This window comes from Dama dama, chromosome 3 (genome assembly GCF_033118175.1).
Source record: "Dama dama isolate Ldn47 chromosome 3, ASM3311817v1, whole genome shotgun sequence".
Classification (NCBI taxonomy): domain Eukaryota; kingdom Metazoa; phylum Chordata; class Mammalia; order Artiodactyla; family Cervidae; genus Dama; species Dama dama.
Genome location: NC_083683.1, coordinates 27,012,110 through 27,026,518, shown reverse-complemented (window position 1 = coordinate 27,026,518; position 14,409 = coordinate 27,012,110). Strand labels below are relative to the sequence as shown.

Genomic DNA, 14,409 nt, shown 5'->3' with positions numbered 1-14,409 from the left:
ATGTATTCTTTTATTAAAATATGAGGCAGTTTGTTTGGGGCTCTCAGTTTAATATTAAAAATGTGCTTTTATATATTTTTTGTTGTTTAAATAAAACTTTCATTTAAAGACACAGAATATATATTTAACAACAGGTTGAAAGTTTGCTCCTACTTATGCCTTCCTATTATGTATTTTTAAATTAAATATTTTGAAGTCTCTTTTAGATTATATTGAAAAGGAACTCTGTATATAATTACATATAAGTCGATTAAGTAATTGACTGGAGCATTTGGAATAGTCAGTAACTTGATTTATCTCATTTGGTGACTTGAAAAGTTTTTATTTGTGTTAGAACTCAGAGTAGTAGAAATGCCTTGAATTGGAATGTTGGTAATATCATATTGGAGAGGGAGTAGAAGATCTATGCATTATTTTTTCTGCTGAGAGCAATCAAAAAGACTAAAAGATCGACAGATATAATATAGGCATGGGTCACTCCTAAGGCTGTGATCCATTGCCGAAACATTTTTTTTCAAAAATGTTAGTCTTAACTTCCCCTGAGTAAAACCAAAGTGTTTTTCCAGGCAAGTCCATGTGACATAGAACTGTTCCAGAAACGTAAGCTGTCAGATCATCTTTAAATCTTGTTGGTGGGTGGGGGTTTAGTAAAAGGATACACTACCAAATTAGTGAAATCATTTAGACTCTAGCAAGTTGTAGGTGCAACTCTTGGTGCTGGAGCCGGTGGTGTATTTAGGAACACAGTTTTTAAGATTTTTTTTCCTAGCCTTGTGAATCTGTATAATGTATGGGCATTGACTATAGAATACACCTACAGACACATCCTATATAGATATGACTCTTTCCTTTAGTTGCTCCTTTGGTAGAAGACAAGATGATTTGATTAGTTCTAGTGTTCCAAGCACCACATCAACACCAACAGTTACCTCTGCAGCTGGGCTTCAGAAAAGCCTGCTTTCCAGCACAAGCACTACTACAAAGATTACAACGGGTTCTTCCTCAGCAGGCACACAAAGCAGGTGAGTCACAGATACATGTTGCGTTCAGGCCTCCTGTGTGCTTATGTATGTGCATGCATTTTTGTGTAGAAGATTGTGGGGCTCTGGATTTTTTCATTGACCTGGTTAAAATTATTTACAACCAAAAATTGATTCCAAAAGAGGCAATTATATGTCTGGGGAAAAAAGTTAAGTTCCTGACTTAAGAACTTTTCCTTGAATTAAGCTTCTTAAAATGTAAATTTCTCTCTGACAGCTCTGGGCGAACTTTTTGGTTCATGGTTGAACGATGTCTCACGTTGTGTGTTTGTTTTTTTTAAAAATCCATCCCTGTAGTCACATGTTTTCAGCTGCTAGAAAGTGCTTTCATTGTTTAGCTGTTTTCCTTTTCTCTTTTTGTGTTGCTGCTTATGATGCTATAGTACCTCAAATCGTTTGTGGGCTGAGGATAGTACTGACAAGGAAAAGGACAGTGTTCCTACGGCAGTGACCATTCCTGTTGCTCCAACTGTTGTTAATGCTGCAGCCTCTACCACAACCCTGACCACAACTACTGCTGGCACTGTCTCCTCCACTGCAGAGGTCAGGGAGAGACGCAGGTGTGTACAGGTCCTAATAGCACTGCTGATATATCTTGCCCAATGATGTAAGTTGTCTGTTTTGTTCTGTTTTTTAATCTTGGGAAGTTGGTGTCCATCTCTTCAGCAGGTTAATACAATGAGATAACCTATGTCAGCTCAGAACTCTGTAAATTGATATAATTAGCAATTATTAGCATTTAGGCTTGGTAACCCACCTCTGACAGTTCTTGTTTAAAGGCACTGAGCCAGACAGTTATCTTACTTAGCCTTCTTAGTTTTAATGGTTGTTAGCATTCAAAACATTTTTGTAGTGAAGATCTAAACACGTACTCTAAACACATATCAAGCAAATCATACTCATGGAAAAGTAGATGTAACATGAAAAAGACAAGTTTTTTATTCTTTTCGTTGTTTCCCCCTTCTGCTTCATTGTTAAGAAATTTGATGCTTAACAGGTTCCTTTTTGTTGTTATATTTGAGAATTTCATTTTAAAATTCCCTTCTTGAAAAAAATAAAAAAATTTTTTAAATAAAATTCCCTTGTTGAAGAATGGCTTCTTAGGCATCTGTGTAAGCCAAATAATTTTACATATGTTTAATACATTCACTTAGTTTAAATTCTGGTATTTAAAAATAGAAGACGCTTGTTAAATTTTTTAGAGTCTGTGAATTTATTTCAGGTGCTAAAACATACTTAGAGCACTGCGCTCTTCTTCCTGTTGCAGCCAGTTGGTATGGAATCATAGATGTGGAAAGGAACTTACTATTATCTTTTATGATATCCTTTACAGAAGAAAACTGAGTCCCAGCAATATTAAGTGACTTTTCCACTTTGATATGATTAGTGTGAGAGCTAAGGCTAGGCCCAAGATTACAGGAGAATCAGTGCAGGGGGTTCTTTCTGTCTGCTATATTGCTCATTGTCCCCAGCTTTGAATTTGGTTTTACCTCTTGGGAAAGCATATTTTAGGAAACTAAATGTAACCTCTTCAAATATTTTATTCTTTCAGAATTAACCACATAACTGATATTTTCTGTAACTAAAATACCAACCAGATTAATCTGGTTTTCTTTCTGGCACATAGTATTGATATATAGACAGTCTTATGTATCTTTTGTCTCTGATGCCTAGCAAAATGCATGGTGTGCTGTAAAAGCGGTAGCATCTTTACAGTAAATTTGTGGTGATTATATGGAAAGTAACAAAATGTTAATGTTAAAAAAATGTTAAAAAATGTTTTAAAAATGTTAAAAAAATGAAAACTTTCTTATATTAAAAAATTTTTCTTTTCTGTCATTGCATCTTTAGTTTCTGTCAATATATTTATATTTCATTTCTATTTTTATGGTGAAATTTAATGATACTTCGGGGCTTCCCTGGTAGCTCAGGCGGTAAAGTGTCTGCCTGCAATGCAGGAGACCTGGGTTCAATCCCTGGGTTTGGTGATCCCCTGGAGAGGGAAATGGCAGCCCACTCCAGTATCCTTGCCTGGAGAGCCCTACAGGCACTTAGCACTTTGTGATCTGAATACCAGTACAGGTCACATCACATTTTAATCACATTTTAATTCTGCTTGCTTGGTTCTTCTCTGAGTTTTGTAAGTTTTAGGTTTGGGGGTGTTTTCAGTGAGAGCACATAGTCACAGAAACTAGAGGATCATAGGCATTCATTCTCTTCTAGTGAAAATAAATTTAAAGGCTTTGCTTTTTTTGGAAGGTAGTTAAAGGGGAAAAGGCTTGAGAATTCTTGATTTTTTTTACTCCTTGTCTGCCTTAATCCTAAAATAAGAGTTCTCTGTGGGTCAGAATTTCTTCTTCTGTAAAATCAGGTATTTAATTTACAATTTTTAACTTCTAGAATCCTTTCTATTTATAGCATTCCATACTTTAAAATTTTTTTCCAGTGACAATTAAAGCCAATGACTATCTCCCCAAAATCATCAGTTGTTTCAGAACTAGTAAATTATGATTCTTAATCTCAGATTTCTTTATTTTTTTATGTTGTTGAAAAGTATTAAGTTTCAGCCTTTCAGAATTAATCCTGTAAGATTTTAAAGATTGAGAATTAAATATTTGGCAATATTGTTAAGACACAGCAGGTCCTAATAGTGTAAGGAAAAAAAATGTCTATTGACATTTTTCCTAGTCTATATTATAGAAAATTTGTCTTGTTTCGGTGATGTTTGCAGTAATATTAATGTTTGTGTTTTGTTTGATGTCAAATACTTGTTTGCAATTTTGGCCTTGCTGTTTGTCTTCTTTTTTTTTTTTTGACCACTCAGCTTGTGGGATCTTAGTTCCCTGATCAGGGATTGAACCCTCGGCCCTTAGCAGTGAAAGCTGAGTCCTCACCACTGTACTTCCAGGGAATTCCCTGTTTATCTTTTAATTAAATTTTATTAATTATTTCAAAATGTATATGGTTGAAAATTTTCCCCTGTATCGTATATATGGTGATTTGGGGTTGCCATTCCCTTCTCCAGTGGATCTTCCCAACCAGGAATTGAACTCTAATCTTCTGCATTGCAGGCAGGTTTGTTACTGTCTGAGCCACCAGGGGAGCCCTGAATATTCTGTGGCTTAAAAAGATGTTAATACATTTATGCCATTTTTATATATCCCTACATGTGTACTTTTCAATACTGTGTAAAGTTACTGTGTACACTATTAAGTTCCACAGTACTCTTGAGTTTTCCTGGTTTTGTTGATCAGGTTTAGGTGAGAATTTTCTGTTTTTATAAAATTTCCAGTTGATTAATTGGAGGGAGGAGGCATCAGGGAGAAGAGCCGAGAAGCTTGCTTTAAATAGATGAGTTCCCTATTGGCTTAGAGGTTAGGATTCCTGACTTTCACTACCATAGCCTGGGTTCAGTCTCTGACGGAGGAACTGAGATCCCGCAAGCCTCGGGGAATAGCAAGATAGACAGACAGACAGGTGGGGCATGATGAAAAATTCTTTCGTTGTTCAAGTATTTCTAATTCTCCATAGCCTTTTCAAACTGCAAAATACTACCTTACTAATAACTTCTTATGTGTAGTATGAATTCCCATGGTTTCGTATAACTACTCATTTTTACCATTTTCCCTTGACTCAGCCAGCTCCCATTTGACCACTTATCTTCCCTCTGGAAGGAAAAATGCTGAGTGAGAAGCAAGGGTTGGTGTTGCTTTTTAGAGATGTAATTTGGTTGACTAACCAAAATATAAATTTTATTGAAACAAACCAAAAAAAGGTGTTAGTTGCTCTGTCGTGTCTGACTCTCTACAACCCCATGATCCCTCTGTCCATGGAATTCTCCAGGCAAGGATACTGGAGTGGGTAGTCATTACCTTCTCTAGGGGAGCTTCCCATTATAAATAAATATAAATGTTTCAGCCAGTAAATGTTAGGGAAAGAAATAATATACAGAATAATTGCTTTTACTGGGGGAAAAGTCCTTAAATTAGGAATAACCTTTGGATTGTTCAGAAAATAGTGGGCAGTCTAAGACTAGTAAGTAAAATTACACACCCTATGTAGTTACAAGGAAGAAATCCAGTATGACAGTATGATACAGTAATGTTTAAGGCAGCAATGAAATTTGGTATATTGGGCCATCTTTTTTGATGACTAGCTCTTTGGAATTAAAAACATACTAAAAACATGAATTTTCTGTCTTCTCTATGTTCTATTCTTAGAGGTCTGCTCTGTATAGACAGCTCAAGGAAGGAGAAAGGAACTAAACATCAGATGGGGACTATCAAATGTATAGGAAATATGCATTACAAATTGATAGGCTAGGTTTTTATGCTAATTTAGGGCAAATGTTTATATGGAAATTTTAACTGAACAGAGTTTACAAATCTTTTAGCTAGTAATTTTTATGTCCCTAACCTGCATATGATAAATAGGTTTATTAATTTTCATAGCAGTTTGAAAGTATTGAAAAAGATTCTAGGCTTCTTGGGAGAGAGTGTGATAGTTGATAGTACTGTTTTCAGTGTGGGTAAAAGGGCATGCAAATTTCCCTGTTTTAAACTAAATGTGAAAAACTTTGACCATATATGGTGGAAATCAGAATTTAGCCTTTTATGTTCATTTGACTTTTCAGAGCAGCTCATGAAATGCTGAAGTAATACAAGCACCTGGTAGGCTGCTATAAACTTCTGTTTAACTAGATGTGGTATCACATTTAGGTTTCATCTCTTTCTCTTATTTTTTCTCCTCATCTGGTGGAAGTACAAAAGCAATAAATTGCATAGGACCAGTAGGTCCATAAATAAATTGGATGGATGAAAAAATAACCATTGAACCATGTTTTACAGGATAATATTTCACAGAGAACTTTTATGCATTTAATAGATGTCAGTCATTCAGTTCAGTCGCTCAATTGTGTCCGACTCTGTGTGACCCAATGGACTGCAGCACGCCAGGCTTCCATGTCCATCACCAACTCCCAGAGCTTACTCAAACTCATGTCCATTGAGTCGGTGATGCCATCCAACCATCTCATCCTCTGTCGTCCCCTTCTCCTACCGCCTTCAATCTTGCCCAGCATTACGGTCTTTTCAAATGAGATAGTTCTTCGCATCAGGTGGCCAAAGTATTGGTTTCAGCTTCAGCATCAGTCCTTCCAATGAATATTCAGGACTGATTTCCTTTAGGATGGACTGGTTCGATCGGCTTGCTGTCCAAGGGACTCTCAAGAGTCTTCTCCAACACCACAGTTCAAAAGCATCAATTCGTTGATGCTCAGTTTTCTTCATAGTTCAGCTCTTACATCCATCCATGACTACTGGAAAAACCATAGCTTTGCCTAGATGGACCTTTGTTAGCAATAATGTCTCTGCTTTTTAATATGCTGCCAAGGTTGTTCATAACTTTTCTTCCAAGGTGCAAGCGTCTTGCATGGCTGCAGTCACCTTCTACAGTGATTTTTTTTGTGAGACCCCCCAAAATAAGTCTGTCACTGTTTGCACTATTTCCCCATCTATTTGCCACGAAGTGATAGGACCAAATGCCATGATCTTAGTTTTCTGAATGTTGAGTTTTAAGCCAACATTTTCACTCTCCTCTCACTTTCATCAAGAGGCTCTTTAGTTCTTCTTCACTTTCTGCCATAAGGGTGCTGTCATCTGCATATCTGAGGTTATTGATGTTACTCCCGGAAATCTTGATTCCAGCTTGTGCTTCATCCAGCCCAGCATGTCTCATGATGTACTCTGCATATAAGTTAAATAAGCAGGGTGAAAATATACAGCCTTGTCGTACTCCTTTCCTGATTTGGAACCAGTCTGTTGTTCAATGTCCAGTTCTAACTGTTGCTTCCTGACCTGCATACAGATTTCTCAAGAGGCAGGTAAGGTGGTCTGGTATTTCCGTCTCTTTCAGAATTTTCCACAGTTTATTGTGATCTGCACAGTCAAAGGCTTTGGCCTAGTCAATAAAGCAGAAGTAGATGTTTTTCTGGAGCTCTCTTGCTTTTTTGATGATCCAACAGATGTTGGCAATTTGATCTCTGGTTCCTCTGCCTTTTCTAAGTCCAGCTTGAACATCTGGCAGTTCACGGTTTATGTACTGTTGAAGCCTGGCTTGGAGGATTTTGAGCATTTCTTTGCTAGTGTGTGAGATGAGTGCAGTTGTGCGGTCGTTTGAGCATTCTTTGAATTGCCTTTCTGTGAGTTTGAAATGAAAACTGACCTTTCCCAGTCCTGTGGCCACTGCTGAGTTTTCCAAATTTGCTGGCATGTTGAGTGCAGCACTTTCACAGCATCATCTTTCAGGATTTGAAATAGCTCAACTGGAATTCCATCACCTCCACTAGCTTTGTTCATAGTGATGCTTCCTAAGGCCCACTTGACTTCACATTCCAGGATGTCTGGCTCTAGGTGAGTGATCACACCTTCGTGATTATCTGGGTCGTGAAGGTCTTTTTTTGCATAGTTCTTCTGTGTATTCTTGCCACCTCTCAATATCTTTGACTTCTGTTAGGTCCATACCATTTCTGTCCTTTATTGAGCCCATCTTTGCATGAAATGTTCCCTTGGTATCTTTAATTTTCTTGAAGAGATCTCTGGTCTTTCCCATTCTATTGTTTTCCTCTATTTCTTTGCATTGATTGCTGAGGAAGGCTTTCTTCTCTCTCCCTGCTATTCTTTGGAACTCTGCATTCAAATGGGAATATCTTTCCTTTCTCCTTTGCTTTTTGCTTCTCTTCTATTCACAGCTATTTGTAAGACCTCCTCAGACAGCCATTTTGCTTTTTTGCACTTCTTTTTCTCGGGGATGGTCTTGATCCCGGTCTCCTGTACAATGTCACGAACCTCTGTCCATAGTTCATCAATCACTCTGTCTATCAGATCTAGCCCCTTAAATCTATTTCTCACTCCACTGTATAATCATAAGGGATTCGATTTTGGTCATACCTGAATGGTCTAGTGGTTTTTCCCACTTTCTTCAATTTAAGTCTGAATTTGGCAATAAAGAGTTGATGATCTGAGTCACAGTCAGCTCCCAGTCTTGTTTTTGCTGACTGTATAGAGCTTCTCCATCTTTGGCTGCAAAGAATATAATCAATCTGATTTTGGTGTTGACCATCTGGTGATGTCCATGTGTAGAGTCTTCTCTTGTGTTGTTGGAAGAGGGTGTTTGCTGTGACCAGTGCGTTCTCTTGGCAAAACTATATTAGCCTTTGCCCTCCTCCATTCTGTACTCCAAGGCCAAATTTGCCTGTTACTCCAGGTGTTTCTTGACTTCCTACTTTTGCATTCCAGTCCCTTATAATGAAAGGACATCTTTTTTGGGTGTTAGTTCTAAAAGGTCTTGTAGGTCTTCATAGAACTGTTCAACTTCAGGTTCTGCAGTGTTACTTGTCGGGGCATAGGCTTGGATTACCGAACTCTGGGAAACGAACAGAGATCATTCTGTCATTTTTGAGATTGCATCCAAGTACTGCATTTCAGACTCTTTTGTTGACTATGATGACTACTCCATTTCTTCTAAGGGATTCCTGCTCACAGTAGTAAATATAGTGGTCATCTGAGTTACATTCACCCATTCCAGTCCATCTTAGTTCGCTGATTCCTAGAATGTCAACGTTCACTCTTGCCATCTCCTGTTTGACCACTTCCAATTTGCCGTGATTCATGGACCTAACATTCCAGGTTCCTATGCAATATTGCTCTTTACAGCATCAGACCTTGCTTCTGTCACCAGTCCCATCCACAACTGGGTGTTGTTTTTGCTTTGGCTCCATGCCTTCTTTCTTTCTGGAGTTATTTCTCCACTGATCTCCAGTAGCATACTGGGCACCTACCGACCTGGGGAGTTCATCTTTCAGTGTCCTATCTTTTTGCCTTTTCATACTGTTCATGGGGTTCTCAAGGCAAGAATACTGAAGTGGTTTGCCATTCCCTTCTCCAGTGGACCACTCTCCACCATGTCCCGTCCGTCTTGGGGGTCCCCACACGGCATGGCTTAGTTTCATTGAGTTAGACCAGCTGTGTTCCGTCTGATCAGATTGGCTAGTTGTCTGTGATTGTGGTTTCAGTGTATCTGCCCTTTGACGCCCTCTCTCAGCACGTGCCGTCTCACTTGGGTTTCTCTTAGCTTGGACGTGGGGTATCCCTTCATGGCTGCTCCAGCAAAGTGCAGCCGCTGCTCCTTGCCTTCGACGAGCGGTAGCTCCTCTTGGGGACCTTGGATGAGGGTCAGCTTCTCTTGGCCGCTCCTGCGCCGTGCATCCGCCACTCCTAGGCTTAGATTTAAAATATAAAATCTAGTGAAGGTAATACCAAATGCTGTATTCTGTATCAGAAAATCAGTGACCCAAGAGTAATATGCTGATTTTAAAGGAGTTCATGTATAACAGCACTTGAATTTTTAGAGGACTCTTAAGTATGAGCAAAAGTATGATGACTGCCAAAAATATTTTTAGTAAATGCAGGATGACAGGAGTGCAGGGAGTCGTGCTTCTTCACTAGTCATCTCATATCCTAAAAACTGTATTCAGTCCTAATGATTTTACCATAAAAAGACATTGACAGTCTAGAGTTTAGCCATATAACTTCACATATTATCTAGGATGATGTTGCAGGGACTCAAGAAAGGAGCTAAGAGTAATGATACTACACGTTTGGAAAAACAAAACTGGATAGGAAAAACTTTTAAAAATATATGTTAATATGAGTAGTTCAAGTTTAAAAAACCATCAAACTGCATTGTTGAATATCAGAATGGATCTAACCATTTTCTGATGACTCTTTCTTAAAATCCCTTAAAATGCTGAACTTAAATGTTTCATTTATGTACATTCATGTGGTTACATTCATAGGTAATGTATTTCCAACTGATGATTTTTATTTATTACTGTAGATCATACCTCACTCCTGTTAGAGATGAAGAGTCTGAATCCCAAAGAAAAGCAAGATCTAGACAAGCAAGACAGTCTAGAAGATCAACACAGGTATATTTAATGTGTGTAATATATAAAAGTTCAGAATTATGTTTCCCCTCTCCCTTTTCCCCTGTGAAAATATTGATCTCAGTAAATAGTATGAATGAATCTTAAAATATAAAAGTTGCTTTAGTAATCCTACTGTAGCCTTTTAAATATAGCTATGGTGTTAATATTACATTTTATCTAATTACATTTCATCTAATATTACATGTGGCTATTACTGTTAAGGCATGTTTTGTATGTCTTTGTATATTTCTTTGAGTATTTATGTTTCTATTCCTAATATAGTGTCTGATTCAAGAGTATTTGATTAGTGTTAAAAATGAATCATATATGATGTCTCATAATTATTAAATAATTCTGAGTATTTGGAAGGGGTGGGAAATAAGCATTTTATGTTAGTTGTTTCAAAAAGCTAATGTGCAAGTATGAGGAAAATGTCAACTCCAGCTAATTATCATCTTCTTACCTCCTTGCCATTCTGATTCTGTCTCTTATATCTCTTTCTGTCCTCCCTTTCCCGCAGTTCAGGGGCTCCAGAGTCCAGATAAACTATTAGATCCTTACCATTACTTACATTTCAAGTTACACTATGTATTTGGTAGGATCTTAACTTTTTTTTTTTTTTAACATGTTTTTTCTGTCTTGTACCTTTACATCTTGAAATTCAATCTATCCTTTTGGGGACTTAACCTTCAAAAATTACCGCTTTACTGAAATCTTCTCTTTGTGCATCTGTGTATATAAAAACTCATAAATATATGTAACTTTAATATATAAATAGTGTATATATTGGCTTTTCCTTCTTTCTTTGAACTTCTGACGAATATTTATATTCATACGGTCAGTTCCTGTGCTATTTTGTTAATTTATTTAATATAGAGACAATTTCTTGCATATATTTTCTTTCCCAGTACATATTACTGTGCTTGCTTATGATGATTCTTCATAGAATGAATATGACTTGCTAAGTAGAAATTCTGTTTAAATTTGCAGACCAGTTCTAAACATGCATATTTGACTTCTAATACATTCATATTTAATTTAATACACCTTTTTTTGTGTGCAGGGGGTAACATTGACTGATCTTCAGGAAGCTGAAAAAACAATAGGGAGGAGTCGTTCCACCCGAACCAGAGAACAAGAAAATGAAGACAAAGAGGAAAAAGAGAAACAGGATAAAGAGAAGCAGGAAGAAAAGAAGGAGTCAGAAACATCTAGAGAAGATGAGTACAAACAAAAGTACTCCAGAACATATGATGAGGTAATGATACACCAGCAGCTCGGCAGGTCACATGGCATGGGTGGTTCCTGTGATCCTCAGAATGCAGGAGATTTATTTACTAACAAACCACATACAAGTTACTCATAGGATTTTAACTGGAAGTCTTAATTATTTTGACATGAGTAGAACATTACTTTTCCTTTAAAAATGAACTTAAATATTTTATGTTTTTATCTGTGTTTAATATTCCGAATGGGTGTTAATTTTCACATTTCACAGACTTATCAGCGCTACAGACCAGTATCAACTTCAAGTTCAACCACTCCCTCCTCTTTACTTTCTACAATGAGCGGTTCACTTTATGCTTCAAGTCAGTTAAACAGGCCAAATAGTCTTGTAGGTATAACTTCTGCCTACTCCAGAGGATTAACAAAGGAAAATGAAAGAGGTAAGAACGAAAATTTGAAAGCACTTTGTTTCCTTCAGATAATTCTTTGAGTTGGTTTTTCCTAATTAATATAGTTTAACAGAAAAGAACCAACATCCTAAAGTGGGACTCAGTTCTACCTAACCAGAGAGAATATGATGGTTGAGAATGAGAAAAGTAGAAAATAAAAACAGAAAATTGTATGATCTGGCATTGATACATGTATCTTTATTGCCTAAGACCTCAAAAATCTTTATGTAGATCAACATAGAAAAGTTTGTATAGAAAAACTGGTGGGGTGATTATTTCTAAGAACAGTTTAGTGATGGTTTTGAGTCATTTCTTGCATATTATGTAGATCATATCTTTTAACTGTTTATTGTGAAATTGTTTTAAAAATCACTTAACATATATATATAAATTCCTTGCCAAAATTATTTCTATGTTTATTTCTTGAAAAATAGGTTTCTTTTTCAGCTATATATTGGCATGTTGATGCTAACTATTAACATTTCCGATTATTGCTTATAAACTTCCTATATAAACATTAATTAACTCCTACTTTAAGAAATGGGTGCTAAATAAAAGTATTCCAATTATAGATATTTTATATTTTAAAAGCAAATCAGATAGTATTAGTCATGATAATATCAGTAGTCCTATAGGAGTAAGCTTCAGAAAATTAAAATTTTTTCAATTGCAAGCTGACTCTTCTTTTGTTGGTCATTGAAATATTTCAGTTCTTTAAACCTCTGAGTGTGGGGCCTGTATAATAATTATAAAAATTTTGAGCCAACATTTAAATTATGGATATTTGCATAAAAGTTCAAATTTTGTCTTCTATTAAAAAGTTGGAAGATATGGCAACACTGGATCCGAATTCTCACATCAGCAATTGATTAGAGCTGAGAAATAGCAGGCCCTTTGGAGTTGTGCCCCCCTGGTTCGACCCATTGGTTTTACCCATTTATATAACCTGGATGACCACTGTTGGTTTTGGAGTTTGAGGCCTTTGCACTAAACTAATTCTAAAAACATTAAACTCTCTTAATACTAGAATTTTGGAGTTTCTTTTGCTGCTTTTTCTTCACAGGAGACAAGGAGCCTGCTGATGACACACGAGCCTTTTGACAGTTATTTCTAGCATTACTTTGCTCCATATGTCTCCTTTTTAAAGCATATCCAGAGGTTCTAATAGTCTTCTAGTATGTAAGTCTGAGGATATTTTAACTGTCCCAGGAAGGGAACAAATTTGAAGACTTTACATTGATTTGTTTTTAATAAAAGATAATTTTTTCCCAGGGGGAATAAAAAGGTTTGCTGTGAGATACTAAAAGAAAATTCAGTGAATAGTGTATTTATTCTACTGCCCAGTGAGGACTGGGAATGGTAGAAGTAGAAACTGATAAATTTGTATGCCTACTAGCTGTTCCATTGTTACAAACTGTTTGGGTATGATAACTATTTTCCTGTCAGACATTAATAACTAGGGCCCCATTCTCTTGATAGGATTCATTTATTTTCTCTTCAGTAAATATTATGAAATGTGTCTTTTAAGCAAAATTTTTGTTTTAAGCTCTAGAAAAATGAAGTAATTAAAATTAGTTCTTGATTTTCAAGAGTGTATCAAATGGGAGATACAGACATGTTTAAACCAAGTGTTATAGGAGCACTGAGGGGGCAAAAATTATTTCTGATTAGAGAACTTCAGAAACTTTCACAGCAGTTGACTTAGAATTGTTTTCATACTTACTTTGCAAATACTCTCAAGATGCATTGCTGCCATATGATTAATTTTCATCCTTAACAGAGGGAGAAAAGAAAGAAGAAGAAAAAGAGGGGGAAGATAAATCACAACCTAAATCAATCAGAGAACGACGGCGACCAAGAGAGAAAAGAAGATCTACAGGAGTTTCATTTTGGACACAAGATGTGAGAGTCTGTTAAAATATAACTACTTGATATATTCTTAATCTTTCTAGGAGTGTACACTAATAATTTCTTATATGCCTCAGATTATGTATTCTTTAGGTCATCACTATGTGTTTGAGCTAGTTACTTAAATCAGAAGAGTTTTTCTTTTTAAGAATAAACTACTCAGATTTCTGACATTACTTACAAGCAAGAGTACTGTCCCAGTATTGGAATAAAAAAATAATGGCTGCAATCTTATAAATTTTAATTTTTTCTTCTTCATCTCTATTTGCCTTACATTACTATTCATTTGCAAGAGAAAGAAGAACTATGGGATAACACAGTTAATGTGAAATTTATCCTATTTCAATACAACATATACCTCAGAGAGGCGAAACTAATTTAGTTTTTGGGGATTATTTTTTTAGCCTTTTCTTTTTTTCCAGAAAAAAAAAAAAATGCAGAAACGTTCAAACATAAAGTATATCATTCCACCCCAGATATTCACTGTTAGGTTAAATCTCGACCACTTTTCCAACTCCCAGTTATTTTGAAGAAAATTTTAGTAATACTATATATATAAAATTTCAGTATGAATTTTCAAGAGATAAGGGCTCCTTTTTAAAATATTAAAATTTTATTTTTTAAAAGTAACCATAAATATTATCTTTTAATGAGTGATCATAATACCATGATCATGTTTATTTTAAATAAATTGACAATAAATCCTTAATATTGAATAGACAGTTTTAATGTCCTCCAGACTCATATTGCCATAAATGGTCTGTTGTAATTTTATTTTTTGCTGATTTGATTAGCATCC

The 14,409-nt window shown here is 36.0% G+C and overlaps 1 protein-coding gene across 5 annotated transcripts in view; it reads left to right on the top strand.

The window, feature by feature from the left end:
* Window positions 1-14,409, top strand: part of PPP1R12A (protein phosphatase 1 regulatory subunit 12A) — a 159,754-nt gene that overhangs the window by 120,691 nt on the left and 24,654 nt on the right. For 2 of the 5 annotated variants that reach the window (XM_061125121.1, XM_061125140.1), the window contains exons 13-18: window positions 855-1,022; window positions 1,424-1,600; window positions 9,936-10,026; window positions 11,090-11,284; window positions 11,525-11,693; window positions 13,483-13,604. In XM_061125121.1, coding sequence (XP_060981104.1) covers window positions 855-1,022; window positions 1,424-1,600; window positions 9,936-10,026; window positions 11,090-11,284; window positions 11,525-11,693; window positions 13,483-13,604 — 922 coding nt within the window. The remainder of the gene's footprint in view (window positions 1-854; window positions 1,023-1,423; window positions 1,601-9,935; window positions 10,027-11,089; window positions 11,285-11,524; window positions 11,694-13,482; window positions 13,605-14,409) is intronic. The other 3 variants (XM_061125130.1, XM_061125149.1, XM_061125159.1) reach the window with 3 other exon arrangements.